This window comes from Coregonus clupeaformis, chromosome 10 (assembly GCF_020615455.1).
Source record: "Coregonus clupeaformis isolate EN_2021a chromosome 10, ASM2061545v1, whole genome shotgun sequence".
In the NCBI taxonomy this organism is placed as follows: domain Eukaryota; kingdom Metazoa; phylum Chordata; class Actinopteri; order Salmoniformes; family Salmonidae; genus Coregonus; species Coregonus clupeaformis.
In genome coordinates, this window is record NC_059201.1 from 5,528,020 (window position 1) to 5,546,674 (window position 18,655).

An 18,655-nucleotide genomic window follows, 5' to 3' on the forward strand; every position below is an offset into this window, starting at 1 on the left:
TGCTACAGACTACCCGTAGTACATTTGACATTTTAGTCATTTAGCAGACGCACTTATCCAGAGCGACTTACAGTTAGTGAGTGCATAAATTTTTTCATACTGGCCCCCCCGTGGGAAACGAAACCACAACCCTGGCGTTGGAAGCGCCATGCTCTACCAACTGAGCTACAGGGGGCCACACTACTATGGCAGTACTAATAGATACAGAATTGGCCTGACACAGTTCATATCTACAAGGCCTACATTTTAATCAGCTTCACTGGCAAAAGCTGAAGAAATGAATGGCATCAAACAGTGGAGGCTTGTGGGAGGAGCTGTAGGAGGACGGGTTTATTGTAATGGCAGAAATGGAAGGGAGTCAAACGTGGTTTTCCGTTCCATTTATTATATTCCAGCCATTACAATGAAACCATCCTCCTATAGCTCCTCCCACCAGCCTCCTCTGGCATCAAAGTAGAGTAGCGCAGGCAGACGGTCAGCACTAGGAGTTGGAGTAGAGGAGGAAATGGAAGAGGAGGATGGAAAGGAAGGAAGTGACATGTTGGAATGATAGAAAGCCAGTAGAAGATGAAACAGATCTATTGTCTTGTTTCTTCAGCTCAAAAAATCTGTTTGCTATACAAGCTTGGCCACAGAACAATAACACAAAGGCTTTATGGACAAATCACTTTCTGTACAAATCATTTTCTGTACATAATCATTCCAAAATAAGAAACTATATTTTCATTTTTCCCAATTTATCTTTGATTTATGGCATTACACACAATCATTACTAGAGCTCTATCTTAATCCCAACCTGCAGACTGGTGTATTGGATTTCAGAAAGCTTTCCAATCTGTCCTGTATATATAGTGTGTATTTCTACAGTGCTGTCCTGCTGGCTAAGCAGGGTCATCCTTTCAGCTGAGGACCACTGGCTTGTTTCTCTCCAATAAATTCTATGCATGTCTGAATTAATGCATAACAAGGCACAATGGTAGAGATATTTAAAAAATGATAAAAACTAATCCTTCCAGCCCAGTCACATCTGTAGCCAGCCGTACAGCCACGCACACGCACGCGCGCACACACACACACACACACACACACACACACACACACACACACACACACACACACACACACACACGCAGAAACAAACACACACCTACGCACGCACGCACACACACGCGCGCACACACACACACACACACACACACACACACACACACACACACACACACACACACACACACACACACAGTGCTGGGGCTGACCCTGAGCACTCCCAGCCGTCTGCAGTATGAGTTATAATATTTGGTGTCTCTGGGATTACACTTGAATATTTCATAACATGCACAGAATCCTCCTCTATATATCTCTCACAGGTGTGTCACTATAAATCACAGACAACACTGTGAAAACCCAAGGCTGTCTATAGTAGCACACACAAACTAGGTATATAGTCATGGAACACTGGCCACTTTAATAATGGAACACTGGTCACTTTAACACTGGTCACTTTAATAATGGAACACTGGTCACTTTAACACTGGTCACTTTAATAATGGAACACTGGTCACTTTAATAGTGGAACACTGGTCACTTTAATAGTGGAACACTGGTCACTTTAATAATGGAACACTGGTCACTTTAATAATGGAACACTGGTCACTTTAATAATGGAACACTGGTCACTTTAATAATGGAACACCGGCCACTTTAATAATGGAACACTGGTCCCTTTAATAATGTTTACATACTGTTGTACCCACTTCATATGCATATACTGTATTCTAGTCAAGGCTCATCCAATATAACTACTGCTGTACACACCTTTTCTATTCATATAATGTCCATAATGTCTATTCACACCATTATCTATATCTACATATACAGCAGATATATATATATCATATATAATAATATATTATATATTTATATTCCGGACTCTGACATTGCTCGTTCTGATATTTCTTAATTTCAAAAAAAAAATGGTATTTGTGTTTATTGTTTTGTATTGTTAGGTATTACTACACTGTTGGAGCTAGAAAAATCAGCATTTCGCTGCACCAGCGATAACATCTGCAGAATATGTGTACGCGACCAATACAATTTGATTTTAATTGACACTCTTCAGCAAAACACACACACTGTGAATCTTCAGCAATACAAGTGTGTGTGAAGAATCGGAACACACAGTTACCTTTTCCTACAGGAGCTCAGCTGAGGAGCTATAGTCAACATCACAGTAACACTGGTCATTCTACCAAGTCTAGAGTTCCTCATCATACATTAAGAAACAAACAGAGTGGTCATCAGACAATCAGCCGGCCAGTCTTTCCGCCTCCTATGATGGGATCTATTTCCTTCCTCAGAGCTACAGAGGACAACACGTTTATTCACATCTCCCATCTCAGCCACGACTGGGGACGTCTCTAACTGGAGCAATAGAGCTAAAGTAGGGCTGACCACGTCACCCGATGTACACTCCCTTCAGCTTCACTTAACACATGCAAAGATGCACAACAAATAACAGAGATGCAACTAAGACGAAGGCTACTGCCAACAGTTAACAGTCTACATAAGAGATGATGTTGATGATGATGAGGAGGAGAGGCCTCTGTGGTCTCTTACAGCGGCCACAACTCTTCTGTTCTGTAAATGGTGGGGCTATCTCTCTCCCTTTCTCCTCTTCCTTCTCTCCCCCTCTCCCCTCTCCCCTCTCTCTCCCCCCTCTCTCTCTCTCTCTCTCTCTCTCTCTCTCTCTCTCTCTCTCTCTCTCTCTCTCTCTCGCTCTCTCAATTCAATTTAAGGGCTTTATTGGCATGGGAAACGTATGTTAACATTGCCAAAGCTAGTGAAGTAGATAGTAAACAAAAGTGAAATAAACAATAAATATTAACAGTAAACATTACACTCAGAAGTTCCAAAAGAATGAAGACATTTCAAATGTCATATTATGTCTATATACAGTGTTGTAACAATGTGCAAATAGTTAAAGTACAAATGGGAAAATAAATAAACATAAATATGGGTTGTATTTACAATGGTGTTTGTTCTTCACTGGTTGCCCTTTTCTTGTGGCAACAGGTCACAAATCTTGCAGCTGTGATGGCACAATGTGATTTTTCACCCAGTATATAAGGGAGTTTATCAAAATTGGGTTTGTTTTCGAATTCTTTGTGGATCTCTGTAATCTGAGGGAAATATGTGTCTCTAATATGGTCATACATTTGGCAGGAAGTGCAGCTCAGGTTCCACCTCATTTTGTGGGCAGTGAGCACACACTCTCTCTCTCTATCTGCCTTCCCCTCTCTCTCTCTCTCTCTCTCTCTCTCTCTCTCTCTCTCTCTCTCTCTCTCTCTCTCTCTCTCTCTCTCTCTCTCTCTCTCTCTCTCTCTCTCTCTCTCTCTCTCAGTCTCTCTCTCTCTCTCTCTCTCTCTCTCTCTCTCTCTCTCTCTCTCTCTCTCTCTCTCTCTCTCTCTCTCTGTCTCTCTCTCTCTCTCTCTCTCTCTCTCTCTCTCTCTCTCTCTCAGTCTCTCTCTCTCTCTCACTCTCTCAGTCTCTCTCTCTCTCTCTCTCTCTCTCTCTCCTCAGTCTCTCTCTCTCTCTCTCTCTCTCTCTCTCTCTCTCTCTCTCTCTCTCTCTCTCTCTCTCTCTCTCTCTGCAGGTGCTTTTAAAAGGCATGGTGATGGATAGGGCCCCCCCAGGAGGAGGGCAGGGCATGACAAACCCTGCTGTAATGTCCCCTTTATCGCTTCCTGCAAAGTGTTCATTTTCTCCCCTGCCATTAGGACTGTGAAACCTCAACGGTAATTGCAGTGTAATAAATGCCCTCTTTGGCTACCCCCCTGTGCCCCTGGTACCCATATATGGGAGCATTTCTTCATTTTCCCTGGCTTTCCATGCCTTAGCCCCCGTAATATATTTATATTTTGGCTTATTCATTTGGAGCGTGCTTCGTTGGCTGCACGGTAATGTATAGCTGCATCTGTCACATAGCTTATTGCGTGGGATGAGTGTATTGCCTGGAATATTCTCAAATTGATTCCTTTTTAGACATTATCATCTACTGTGAATTCTCTTGTGTGTGTGTGTGTGTGTGTGTGTGTGTGTGTGTGTGTGTGTGTGGGGGGGGGGTGTATAGTGAGTCATCACACAAGCACATTGAGATGCTCCGGCATCCATCCATTGAAGGAAGGATGGTGTGTGTGTGTGTGTGTTTAGGCTATGTGAGTGAATTTAAATGCCAGGCATGTGCTAGCTACACCACATGAGGCCAGACTATAGCTAGACACGGCAGGGTTCAGGCATCTTGACCTGGCTTCAGCGTGTGTGGGCCTCTCTAAGGGAGACTAGTATGGGAAGCCCTCCTCCACCACCACGCCTCCACCTCTACCAGGCTGTCCCCAGTACAGAGGAGGCTCCTGCCCGCTGGACCCTGCCTTTGGCTGGGCAGGCTGGGTAGAGAGAGAGCAGGTCCTGGAGGAGTAGGGCAGTAGCTGGCTATGGTCAGCTCCACAGCAGGCTGTAGGGCACCATACACCCAGGCCTTGCCAACCCATACAGGTTGAGGTCTGATCTGGAGCCCAGTGCTCTCGTTCATCCTCTCTCTCTCTCTCTCTCTCTCTCTCTCTCTCTCTCTCTCTCTCTCTCTCTCTCTCTCATTCTCTTCCCTTCTCTCTCTCTCTCTCTCTCTCTCTCTCTCTCTCTCTCTCTCTCTCTCTCCTCTCCTCTCCTCTCCTCTCCTCTCCCAACCCTACTGGCAGGTCGGGAGAGGAAGGAGAGAAGAAACAGCACTGGTGGGCAGCAACCATTAACACCCCCTCCCCTCACCATCCATAGTGTCTGATAGTAAATGACCTGAGGTGTGCCCCCCCCCCCCACCACCCAGGGAGAGTGGTGAGGAGTGGTTAGAGGTTTCCAGATCAGTCCAGATAGATGGATGGATCTAATTTAACAACCCCACGGCCCACCAGCAGAGAGACAGAACAGATGGGTCTCATCTTGTGGAAGAAGAAGTAGACCAGGCCTCCCCAGAAGGACCCAGAGCACTGGCAGGGAGAGACTCAGGTAAGGGGAGGTGGGGGAGGCAGGAGGGGAGACAGAGGAGAGGAGAGGAGAGGAGAGGAGAGGAGAGGAGAGGAGAGGAGAGGAGAGGAGAGGAGAGGAGAGGAGAGGAGAGGAGAGGAGAGGAGAGGAGAGGAGAGGAGAGGAGAGGAGAGGAGAGGAGAGAAAAATGACTGTAACCTGTCTTTTACGAGGTGAAGAGAAACAAGTGCCTCTGATAGACAGTGTGGAATAGGCACTTCTAAACAGGAGCAGAAACTAATCTGGGGGGCAACCAGTTCTGGAAGGCCAGGTGATTCTAGAAGGCCAGACGATTCTAGAAGGCACGATGATTCTAGAAGGCCAGGTGATTCTAGAAGGGCAGGTGATTCTAGAAGGGTAGGTGATTCTAGAAGGCAAGATGATTCTGGAAGGCCAGGTGATTCTAGAAGGCCTGTCTGACCACATCAATCACCAGAGAAATGGACAGAAGGATGAGAGTGATGGAGAGATGGACAGGCCGAACCAGATAACTGGTAAATGTTGGATGTGATACAGTTCCATAGGAAATGTTGTGCATAGCAGTATATGGATTATTGATGGTTATTGTGTGTGTTGTCCATCTCATTTACTGTGATAATCCACAGAGAATTACAGGCATCTGAATATATAGAACATAATAGAGATTGGCTTAAGTTCAAAAATATAGTTTGAATAAATACATTCACAATTACATTGCTGACAAAACTGTAAATGGTTGGTTCAAATACTGTATATACTGTATAACTGTAGAAGCAACAATACACGTATCTTGAGGCGGTGTGTGTCCAACCAGTCTGAGGTCTGAGGCAGGTCTTGAGCTCAATAAATAGAACATACCGGTAGGTCTGAAATTATTAATAACCTCCTAGTTGTATTTTAGACAATGGAAAAGAAGATGCCAGAAAGTATTCAGGACTATGGACAAGGTGATCTGTACTCGTTGTCAGAGAGGGCTTTGGTAAAAAGCAGTGACTAATGTAAATACAGTACATTGTCCTAACTTAAATGTGGATACAATTGTCTAAAAATGAATTGGGACGGAAATTAATAATTGTTTTCTACCTACGTGGGCTAGCCAAACAAACAAAAAAACAGTCTGAATATCTGTGCCATTTCCTGGTGGCTGTAGTTTGATCTGGCCAAGGGGAATGAATGCTGTTTCAGAGTGAATAAACCAGCTATGATAGATCCACACTAGGCATAGATAACTAGATACTTACTGGTTTGGTGTACCAGTAATGTGATTGCTTTTCTCATCATGATGCAACAGATTACACGACAGATTATGGGTTGGTTAACATAGAATATCATTTGTCAGATTAGGAATAGGGGACCGGTTGTGGATCATTCCAGGTTTTGAAAATGGGGCCGGATGACAGACACACACACACACACACACACACACACACACACACACACACACACACACACACACACACACACACACACACACACACACACACACACACACACACACACACACACACACACACACACACACACACAAATTGAGCCATATCACCTGGCAATGAGTGGAACTCTATCTGCTTGCTCTACCTTCTGACAGAAAATGGACTGAGCACGTGCTTCAGATGTATACTCTCTGTCACGGATTAAAAAATAGTAAAAATAGTATTTATTGAACCTATCTTTAACCCAGAAAGACCCTAGTTCCTCAAAAAGAGAGCATCTTGATATGGCAACTGCTCGGCATCCGACCACAAGGCGCCACAGAGGGTTGTGTGTATGGCCCAGTACATCACTGGGGTCGAACTCCATGGCATCCAGGGCCTCTATACCAGGCGGTGTCAGAGGAAGGCCCTAAAAATTGTCATAGACTCCAGCCACCCAAGTCATAGACTGTTCTCTCTGCTACCGCACGGCAAGCGGTACCGGAGCACTAAGTCTGGGATCAAAAGGCTCCTGAACAGCTTCTACCCCCAAGCCATAAGACTGCTAAATAGTTAACCAAATAGCTATCAGGACAATCTGCATTGACCCTTTTTGCACTACCTCTTTTTGACTCTATGCACACACACTGGACTCTACCCAAACACTGGACTCTTCCCAAACACTGGACTCTAACCACACACTGACTCTACCCACACACTCACACATACTTACACTGACACTCCAAGACACACACACACACACTCACTCACACGTAACACGTACACACAGGCACACTGTACACACACAATTCCATACTTCCACACTCACCACATATGCTGCTGTTACTGTCTATTATCTATCCTGTTGCCTTGTCACTTTACCCCTACCTATATGTACATAGCTAACTCAATTTCCTCGTACCCCTGCACATTGACTTGGTACTGGTACCTCATGTATATAGCCAAGCTATCATTGACTTGGTACTGGTACCTCATGTATATAGCCAAGCTATCATTGACTCGGTACTGGTACCTCTTGTATATAGCCAAGCTATCATTGACTCGGTACTGGTACCTCATGTATATAGCCAAGCTATCATTTCTTATTGTGTATTTATTCCTTGTGTTACTATTTTTGTTTATATTATTACTATATTTTTTATTGTGTGTTCTGCATTGTTGGGAAGGGTCCGTATGTAAGCATTTCACTGTTAGTCTACACCTGTTGTTTACAAAGCATGTGACAATTCAAATTTGATTTGATTTGATGATGATTTGATTTAGTTTAGTCACCTCTTTTGCGAGGGTGCCAAAGAGAGAGAAAAAACTGTTACAGAGATGCTAAAGCGAAGGAAAATAAATGAATAGAAAACACTGCAATTAAAGCAGTTCACTCCTTTTAATATCCCTGGGGGTTCAGGCAGCTAGTTGTTTTATAAAGCTGATAAATAGATACGGGGATTGGATCAAGGTGAGATGATACCTTATTTTGTACTGTGGTCCTCTGTAGCTCTGCTGGTAGAGCACGGCGCTTGTAACGTCAGGGTAGTGGGTTCGATCCCCGGGACCACCCATACACGAAAATGTATGCACGCATGACTGTAAGTCGCTTTGGATAAAAGCGTCTGCTAAATGGCTTATTATTATTATTACTGACAGAGAGCACAAAGAGAAGGGAAATCATGTTTCTATCTTTTTTTCTGAATATTATTATTATTGTATTGTTTATCTGTCTTGTGCAGTGTTAAATGTTATCTGTTATTGTTCTACTATTCTATTATGTAATAGATATGTAAAATGAAAGGGTCATGAAATCTAATAATAACAATCATCATATTTTAATACTACTCATAAAATATTTAAAACGTATAATTCCAGCTTAGCCAATAAGGTTGAAGCTAAGGTTGAGTTTGAGGATGGGCTGATGGCCGATGGGCTGTTTTACATCCACCATGAACATTTTTGATGATCCCTCTTCAATGCTCAATGCTTTGGAGTGCCTGGAGACTAAGCACTCTCTCATTGTTTCACACCCATTCTCCTTCTCTCCTCTCATCGCTCGTTCACTCTCTCCTCTCCTCTCCTCTCCTCTCCTCTCCTCTCCTCTCCTCTCCTCTGTCACGATCGTCGTAAAGGAGAGTAGACCAAGGCGCAGCGTGTGAAACGAACATGACTTTATTATATTAAAGTATCTAAATTACAAACAAAACACGACTCGTGAAGTCCACGGTTACACTGACCGCATAAGGAACAAAAACCCACAAACACATGGTGAACACAGACAGTTTAAATATGGCTCCCAATCAGAGACAACGAGCCAACAGCTGACACTCGTTACCTCTGATTGGGAGTCACTCAAACAAAGAAATACAACAACCTAGAAATAGACACAACAGAACTACCAACATAGAAATAAACACATAGAATGCACACACCCTGGCTCAACATAATGAGTCCCAGAGCCAGGGTGTGACAGTACCCCCCCCTAAAGGCGCGGACTGCGACCGCGCCTCAACTAACCAAAACAGGGGAGGGCTGGGCGGGCATACCTCCTCGGTGGCGGTTCTGGCTCCGGCCTTGACCACCACCCTTCAATACACCCCCCAATGCGCCCCTGGTCCAGTCTGGCCCCGCCGGCTGGAGCAGGACTGGACTTAACAGGAGCGGTCCTTTCCAGGCTGTCGACTCGCACCCCTGGCTTGGTGCGTTGAGGAGGAATGGGCCTTACCAGGCTGACTTCTCGCACCCCTGGCTTAGTGCGAGTGGCAGGAACAGGCCGGACCGGGCTGGCGACGCGCACCGTAGGTTTGGTGCGAGTGGCAGGAACAGGCCGGGTCGGGCTGGCGACGCACACCGTAGGCTTGGTGCGGGTGGCAGGAACAGGCCGGACCGGGCTGGCGACGCGCACCGTAGGTTTGGTGCGAGTGGCAGGAACAGGCCGGGTCGGGCTGGCGACGCGCACCGTAGACTTGGTGCGGGTGGCAGGAACAGGCCGAACCGGGCTGGCGACGCGCACCGTAGGTTTGGTGCGAGTGGCAGGAACAGGCCGGGTCGGGCTGGCGACGCGCACCTTAGACTTGGTGCGGGTGGCAGGAACAGGCCGGACCGGGCTGGCGACGCGCACCGTAGACTTGGTGCGGGTGGCAGGAACAGGCCGGGTCGGGCTGGCGACGCGCACCGTAGACTTGGTGCGGGTGGCAGGAACAGGCCGGACCAGGCTGTGGAGACAGATAGGAGGCCTGGAGTGAACAGCGGCCACCACCCGTCCTGGCTGAATGCCTACCCTCACACACTCTGTGTGAGGCATCCGCACAGGACGTACAGGGCGGTGTACCCCTGGCCTGGTGGCCTCCTGGATTCGCCCCATCTTTGCCTCCGTCGTCCATGCCGTGTGCCCCCCCCTAAAAATTTCTTGGGGTTGCCTCTCGACCCTCCGACGCTGCTCCCACGTCCAGGTTGCCTGTTCCTGGACACGCTGCTTGGTCCTGGTATGGTGGGTTTTTCTGTCACGATCGTCGTAAAGGAGAGTAGACCAAGGCGCAGCGTGTGAAACGAACATGACTTTATTATATTAAAGTATCTAAATTACAAACAAAACACGACTCGTGAAGTCCACGGTTACACTGACCGCATAAGGAACAAAAACCCACAAACACATGGTGAACACAGACAGTTTAAATATGGCTCCCAATCAGAGACAACGAGCCAACAGCTGACACTCGTTACCTCTGATTGGGAGTCACTCAAACAAAGAAATACAACAACCTAGAAATAGACACAACAGAACTACCAACATAGAAATAAACACATAGAATGCACACACCCTGGCTCAACATAATGAGTCCCAGAGCCAGGGTGTGACATCCTCTCCTCTCCTCTCCTCTCCTCTCCTCTCCCTCTCCTCTCCTCTCCTCTCCTCTCCTCTCCTCTCCTCTCCTCTCCTCTCCTCTCCTCTCTCTGTCTCGTTCACCCTCTCCACATAACTCTCTCATGGAATACTCACAGAGCCATAGGCTAATAATAATACATTGATTTCACCCTATCAATTACTAAATGTTCCCTATACAGATAAAAGAGAATACACAAAGTTGCACTTAATTTGGACTTTAATCTAAGAGGAGGGTACAGGGAGTATTTAAGTAAGGGATAAACGACGACCTTCCGTACATTACCTTGGAAATAATGGACGACGCAGAAGAAGAGGTGGAAAATTTTTTCATAGATATTTTCATTTTTTTAAGCAAATTCATACTTTCTCATCTTTTTGTTGCTAGAGATGCGACCTAGTTGTTGGTTCGATTAGTTTGACATTTACGGACGTGACCCAGTTGTTCGTTCTTTATGTTCCGTTGCCATGCTCGCTGGCAACGTTCTTATCCCTTGCTTGCTAGCTAGCCAGCTTGCTACGGCCAACACAGTCACGACCTCTGCAGCCAGAATAACAGCAAAGTAGCTGTTTTCTTTTTATATTAATTTGGATACATCCATAACAATGAGCTGATAATGCCCGATTTTGACATAGCTAGAAGAAGTTAGCCTTCTCGTCAGGACACTCGACACCGCTCATTACGAGGAGATCACATTGCATATCAAACACTAGGCTAGAAGCTAGCTAAATAGTTTGTTGCTAGCAAACCTGCCAATATGACAACCGACCGAATTAAAACATATCAGTTGCTGAAAACAGCTGGTCAAACTAGAAACGTGGGAATATTTGACAGCATAGCGCCACTTGCGTCATGACTGCAACAGTAAGGACCAGATAAATTCATGTTCATCACTCATCAGATGCTCCAGCAAAATATGTCTCTGCAAAAACAAATCAATGCTAGCTAGCTGGCTAAAGCTTTTTTCTCGTTGGACCTGCGTTTACACTTTATCCAATTTGGGTTAGTGTGGTTGTTAGTTTAGCTCTCTGTAACTTTGTAGCAAGTACAGTCTGCATGTGTAGGCGCTTATTGTGTCATGACTGCAAGGTGTCCAGATATCTTTTCCAACTGTCCCGTTATCTGGTTTTAATGTCCATTCTAGAATGCCCTTCTAACCAATCAGAAATGAGTATTCAACAATGCTGTGGTATAAATGAAAAGTAAACTGTTTCAGTTTGTATTCAAATCTTCAAAATAATTAAGTGTGTCATCTGTCACAATAGCTGGTGTATCCTCAATCTGCCAGATGACAGGATGTTTTTAACACTCCAACATATCCGAGGAGTACACCAGTGGAGGCTGCTGTGGGGAGGACGGCTCATAATAATGGCTGGAATGGAGTCAATGGATTGGTATCAACCGTGGTTACCATGTGGTTGATACCATTCCATAGACTCCCTTCCAGGCATTACTATGAGCCGTCCTCCCTTCAGCAGCCTCCACTGGAGTACACATCTGTAAGCACACACACACACACACACACACACACACACATACACACACACACACACAAAACACACAAAAACACACAAAAACACACTTACACACACACAGTAATGTTGCTGGAATATCATCACCTCAGCAGTCTCGCTCACAGCCCTCCTAGTCCTAACGCTAAGGTTTGTCACAAGTGATTCTAATGTTGGATTCCACACTAAAAAGAAAGACTTGTTTTAAGGCTGCTTTTAAGTTGTTTTAAAAATAGCCAGAAAGCTACTGCTGTCAGGGTAGGTACTAAGCACGAGGTTGGATTGAGTCTGTTGTTTCTTTTCTCTGATTCATGTTTTCATTTTATGATAAATATACAAAATCACCAGAATTATGGCAATGTAATGCAGTCATAAAAATAACGACATCAATGATAACAATAGTGTGATAAAAGAGAATTAAAAAATTAAAAAATTAAATGTGGGGTATGGCATCTCAATATTCACACCGTAAATCAAATCAAATCAAATTGTATTTGTCACATGCGCCGAATACAACAGGTGTAGGCCTTACCTTGAAATGCTTACTTACAAGCGCTTAACCAACAATGCAGTTTTAAGAAAATAGAGTTAAGAAAATATTTACTAAATAAACTAAAGTAAAAAATAAATAAATAAAAAGTAACACAATAAAATAACTATAATGAGGCTATATACAGGGGGTACCGGTACCGAGTCAATGTGTGGGGGTACAGGTTAGTCGAGGTAATTTGTACATGTAGGCATAGATAATAAACAGCTAGTAGCAGCAGTGTAAAAACAAAGGAGTGGGGGTGTCAATTCAAATAGTCTGGGTGGCCATTTGATTAATTGTTCAGCAATCTTATGGCTTGGGGGTAGAAGCTGTTAAGGAGCCTTTTGGACCTAGACTTGGCACTCCGGTACCGCTTGCCATAGCAGAGAGAACAGTCTATGACTTGGGTGACTGGAGTCTTTGAAAACAATTAGGGCCTTCCTCTGACACCGCCTGGTATAGAGGTCCTGGATGGCAGGAAGCTTGGCCCCAGTGATGTACTGGGCCGTACACACTACCCTCTGTAGCGCCTTACGGTCGGATGCCGAGCAGTTGCCATACCAGGCGGTGATGCAACCGGTCTGGATGCTCTCGATGATGCAGCTGTAGAACCTTTTGAGGATCTGGGGACCCATGCAAAATCTTTTCAGTCTCCTGAGGGGGAAAGGCGTTGTCGTGCCCTCTTTACGACTTTCTTGGTGTGTTTGGACCATGATAAGTTGTTGGTGATGTGGACACCAAAGAACTTGAAACTCTCGATCCACTCCACTAAAGCCCCGTCGATGTGAAGGGGCAATCAGCAGTTGCTACATCCATTTTGGACGCATTAATTAATGATATGTACCCATTGATTCTTGAAGAATATAGGTTATAAATGCCTCATGAGCTTAGTTCAGCTTTCATACCCCATCAGAGCCCAATATATAAGCTTTTAACTCTGTTTGTAAACAAATAAAATGTAAATAAACACTACATAGCCTCAAAACATGGTTAAAACTATTAATTGTATATTATGGATGTTCAGTCCTTGCATCCATAGCTCTGTCTATGTATTTGAGAGTGATAAAATGTATCCAGGCCCATCCCTCAGATTTTTACCGAGCCAGGGGTGGGGAGGCTGCTTTGTTATTGTTTCAACTGCTGAATGCTGCTTTAATATTGTCATTTCATAGGCCTACATTATTGTGTGTTACACTGTTTGTGTAATGCACTGTATCTCTTATGTATTGAGAAGGTGTTGTTTTCCTATCTCTATATAGTAAGGTTGGTGTATAGAATTAGTAATGACTCTTCCTATGACACAGATCAAATGATGAACTCATGTGAGAAGTAGGTCACATCAAGGAGATCATATATCCATGGTCACATGTGAACTGTGTGATGATTGAATGGTTTATGGATCAAAGGCAAATAACTTATTTCAGCATTCCCTAATAAAGACTATTATACCATGGCATTGTTGAATACTCCTTTCTGATTGGCTTGAAGGGCATTCTAGAGCATGCATTATTTCCCTGTGAAGCACTGTATCCTTGCATGGTAGAATTCAATGGCCATCGTTCATTTTTACATGTTTTTGTTTGAGCTGCTTTTGAAACCAAAAGTCGAATTGAAAACGGTATTGGTATTGTTGAATTCGATTTTCATAATAGCAAGCTAGGACTGATGGTTTAGTTAGCTAAACTAGCAAGTCTGTTTGTTTGGTTACCAAGGCAACTACTGTAGCTATCTAGTCAACTTGCTAGCTACTTCAGTGGACGTTGAACACATTTCTACCAGAAAATGAAAAAATGTCTAGCGGCAAATGTGTTAAATTATAGCCATGGTATAAAAGGGATAATCAACTCGGGGCTCTATGCGTTCTCTGGAAAATAATGCAACTCTGTGGAAGGTCAGTTCCACTCGGGTAGCGCGTCGTGGAACCTTCCACGTCGTTCATTATTTTCCATAGAACGCATAGCCCCTCGTTGATTATCCCTTACATATTCCTCCAGAGTTCCAAGAGTGTTCTCACAGAACCTTCGTTTACCCCTTTACCCTAAACCTAACCATATAGCTTAAAATAGCATTTGAACAAATTCAGGACATGAAAAAAGTCACACACACACACACACACACACATACACACACACACACACACACACACACACACACACACACACACACACACACACACACACACACACTAGATACTAAGTACACCCCAACGATAATAAATCCACAAACTCTTTGCTTAGAATAGTGATGTTGAGATAAAACATAAAACAAGCTGCGGGCATGTTTAACTTCTGAAGAAAAATTCAAGGAAGTTGCTGCGAGCGCAAATAGATAAATAGATAACGGGCGGGATGCTTAAGTGGGGGTAAGGGAAACGCTCAGACGGCATAATTGAGTCAGCAAGGCGCGAGGCTAGCTATGAACTCATAAGAGACTCGAGCTGTGTGTCTGTCTGCTGCTCCGCGCGTGGCAGGGTGTGCGCGTGAACGCATGCAGGGCAGCGCTGAATAGAAGCGATGTGATGCGCTCGCTTTACAAATTCCTTTATTCCCGAAAACATCAGCTCATACCTTTCTAATGAACTGGTAAAACACTATTCTCGGAGACATGCTGCTTCATCATGAAATACAAGGAACATGTCAAAAACCCCGCAATAACTTGACAAAAGTTTGTTGAGCTAATCAAAAACAGAGGCTGGTCGTCCATCACCATATGTCACAGGTGGAATGTCAAATAGGCCTATAGCCTAATGTATCGTATTCTCTAGTATTTTTATTTGGAGTTGAGTCCAACCTAACATTTCTATAGTGTCTTACCATAAAAATGGTATCGTGCTTTTGGGGTTCAGTTCCTTGTTGGAGGTTTTGGTTACTCTACAAATTAGTGACTATCCTATGGGTTACGTTTTCTAAACAAAAAATGCACTTTCTGTTTTTCAATAGGTTACGGTTCAGTAACTTTCCGTTATCCGGTTTTCTCTTACCGTTCGTAGAATGCCCTGGGCGAGGATCACAATGGTCCAAAATAATACCTTCATCGCAGCACACCTTCGGTCGCGGACCACCCTGACACTACGAGTCTCCTTGGGTTAACATACACACAGCAGCAACGGTCGGCAGGGATCACAGTGCACACAATCCAACACAGAGAGAGCAGGCAGACACACAGAAAAAAAAAGAATGTCCCAAAAAAGTTTCGATGTAGGTATTTCTCTGTCTATTTCACTGTGTTTTCGATACGGACTATTAGTTGTAGGTTAAGCTTCTCCGGGCCGTTTCGTTTGTGAGAGGCATATCCATAGTTTTGAAGGATGGACACTATTGGAGGACAGAAGTCGGGAAGTTTGGGCGCGGAGGCAAAGTCACCTTGGCGGGAAGAGAATGTTTATCAGAATGAAGATCACGAATCACGAGAGCATCTTCTGTACCACTCACAGCTCGAGAGGTTGGTTTAAGAGAAAATGTGTTGTTCGTTTGCTCTCCCTCTCCCTCTCTCTCATTCCTTCCCTCTCCCTCTCCCTCTCTCTCTCTCTCCTTCCTTCCCTCTCCCTCTTTCTCTTTCCTTCCTTCCCTCTCCCTCTCTCTCTCTCCTTCCTTCTCTCTCTCTCTCTCTCTCTCTCTCTCTCTCCTTCCTTCTCTCTCCCTCTCTCTCTCTCTCTCCTTCCTTCTCTCTCTCTCCCTCTCTCTCTCTCTCTCTCTCTCCTTCCTTCTCTCTCCCTCTCTCTCTCTCTCTCTCTCCTTCCTTCTCTCTCCCTCTCCCTCTCTCTCTCCTTCCTTCTCTCTCCCTCTCTCTCTCTCTCTCCTCCCTTCCCTCTCCCTCTCTCTCTTTCCTTCCTTCCCTCTCCCTCTCTCTCTCTCTCCTTCCTTCTCTCTCCCTCTCTCCCTCTCTCTCTCTCCTTCCTTCTCTCTCCCTCTCTCTCTCCTTCATTCTCTCTCCCTCTCTCTCTCTCCTTCCTTCCCTCTCCCTCTCTCCTTCCTTCCCTCTCCCTCTCTCTCTCTCCTTCCTTCCCTCTCCCTCTCTCATTTCTTCCCTCTCCCTCTCTCTCTCTCCTTCCTTCTCTCTCCCTCTCTCTCTCTCTCCTTCCTTCTCTCTCCCTCTCCCTCTCTCTCTCATTCCTTCTCTCTCCCTCTCTCTCTCTCTCCTTCCTTCCCTCTCCCTTTCTCTCTTTCCTTCCTTCCCTCTCCCTCTCTCTCTCCTTCCTTCTCTCTCCCTCTCTCCCTCTCTCCCTCTCTCTCTCTCCTTCCTTCTCTCTCCCTCTCTCTCTCTCCTTCATTCTCTCTCCCTCTCTCTCTCTCCTTCCTTCCCTCTCCCTCTCTCCTTCCTTCCCTCTCCCTCTCTCTCTCTCCTTCCTTCCCTCTCCCTCTCTCCTTCCTTCCCTCTCCCTCTCTCTCTCTCTCCTTCCTTCTCTCTCCCTCTCTCTCTCTCTCCTTCCTTCTCTCTCCCTCTCTCTCTCATTCCTTCTCTCTCCCTCTCTCTCTCTCTCCTTCCTTCCCTCTCCCTTTCTCTCTTTCCTTCCTTCCCTCTCCCTCTCTCTCTCCTTCCTTCTCTCTCCCTCTCTCCCTCTCTCTCTCTCCTTCCTTCTCTCTCCCTCTCTCTCTCCTTCATTCTCTCTCCCTCTCACTCTCTCCTTCCTTCCCTCTCCCTCTCTCCTTCCTTCCCTCTCCCTCTCTCTCTCTCCTTCCTTCTCTCTCCCTCTCTCTCTCTCCTTCATTCTCTCTCCCTCTCACTCTCTCCTTCCTTCCCTCTCCCTCTCTCCTTCCTTCCCTCTCCCTCTCTCTCTCTCCTTCCTTCCCTCTCCCTCTCTCTCTCTCCTTCCTTCCCTCTCCCTCTCTCCTTCCTTCCCTCTCCCTCTCTCTCTCTCCTTCCTTCCCTCTCCCTCTCTCCTTCCTTCCCTCTCCCTCTCTCTCTCTCCTTCCTTCTCTCTCCCTCTCTGCACGTAAAGGCGTGAGCTTAGCACTATTTCCTCGTGCCTTTCAGACAGACCTCTTGACACGACAGGTACGGTTTCTTCTCCTCTCTCACCTCACCTGTATTCTCATCCAAAATTCAACACCAGTATCAATACTGATCCACTGTATATTGTGTACTCTACATCTCTGAAAAACACACAATTATCCTAAACGTATCCTGAATGTTGGTAAAAGTAGGTACACAATATATTTGCAAAACAAGCGTACGTTTTATTCCCCTGTTATCTAGGCTACACATTTTCTGTTCAAATGCTTTTAGAGGATAGGCCTCGACTACTCTTCTGTTTACACAAGCCTGTAGTCATCATGGAAGCAAAGTGATACCGAGGAGGTATGGGCGAGCTGGCTGTTCTGTTCTTGCTCATCAGTATTCTAGATGTTTGCAGTCAGCAGATCACGATATTCTAATTATCTCTCAGACCTTAACTCCTGCTTGACACTACTCTACATATCTGTAAACTGTAGCAATTATTCAAATGACACACGGCGATATTAAAGCAAGCACAAATGAGCAACACAGGAACGCTAAAGCAAGCAATTAGGCCTAATATTAACATTTATATTTTAGGCTACTATAAGATCATTCTTTTGAGTAGAACATGTGAGATGAGAAAAAATAACTATCTTTCCTTTCTATTGTTCAGCATCACTTAGGCCTGCTGTCTTATGCACAACAGCCCATCCTTCTCTCGCTCTCTCTCACTCTCTGGTGTTATTAAGTGTTTTGGGACTAAATAAATGTCAACTTCTGAAATACCATTAACTAGGAAAAAAATAATGTATCTTTATGGGATGAAACAAAAAAAATTATATAAAGAAATAAAATGTTCAGTATGTGGCACCCCAGAGTTAAAAAACCCCAACAATCTTCAAATATAAATATAGGATAGGTTTTTGCATTTATTTACCTTTCTTCAAGATAAACTAGTGTGTGAGTTTACACAACATTTGAAATATGTAGTTAGTCATGTACACTGTTGCTTTAAAAGTCTGGAACAGGAACTCCACATCACCCAGAGAGGATGATCCAAAACTCAGTTGTCAGTAAACAATTTTGAAATATTAATGTTCCATGGATATATTAGAGCAAGATGGCCCCAGATCTCTCCCCAGATCTCTCCCCAGATCTCTCTCAATTTACAGTCAAGCCACAGCTGTTCTCTGTGTTACCATCCATGTATTTGTTAGCACACACACACACACACACACACACACACACACACACACACACACACACACACACACACACACACACACACACACACACACACACACACATCACACACACACACAC

At 44.8% G+C, this 18,655-nt stretch overlaps 1 protein-coding gene and 1 non-coding gene across 2 annotated transcripts in view; both read right to left on the reverse strand.

Annotated features, from left to right (window-relative positions):
- Positions 1–15,873, reverse strand: part of LOC121574784 (neurexophilin-1) — a 73,023-nt gene extending 57,150 nt beyond the window's left edge. The window contains exon 1 of the mRNA XM_041887353.1: positions 15,375–15,873. Within this exon, the coding sequence (XP_041743287.1) occupies positions 15,375–15,428 (54 nt within the window). The 5' untranslated portion in view covers positions 15,429–15,873. The remainder of the gene's footprint in view (positions 1–15,374) is intronic.
- On the reverse strand, positions 101–177 carry trnag-ucc. The gene has a single exon. It is a non-coding gene; the product is annotated as a tRNA-Gly (tRNA).
- Positions 15,874–18,655: the final 2,782 nt, after the last annotated feature.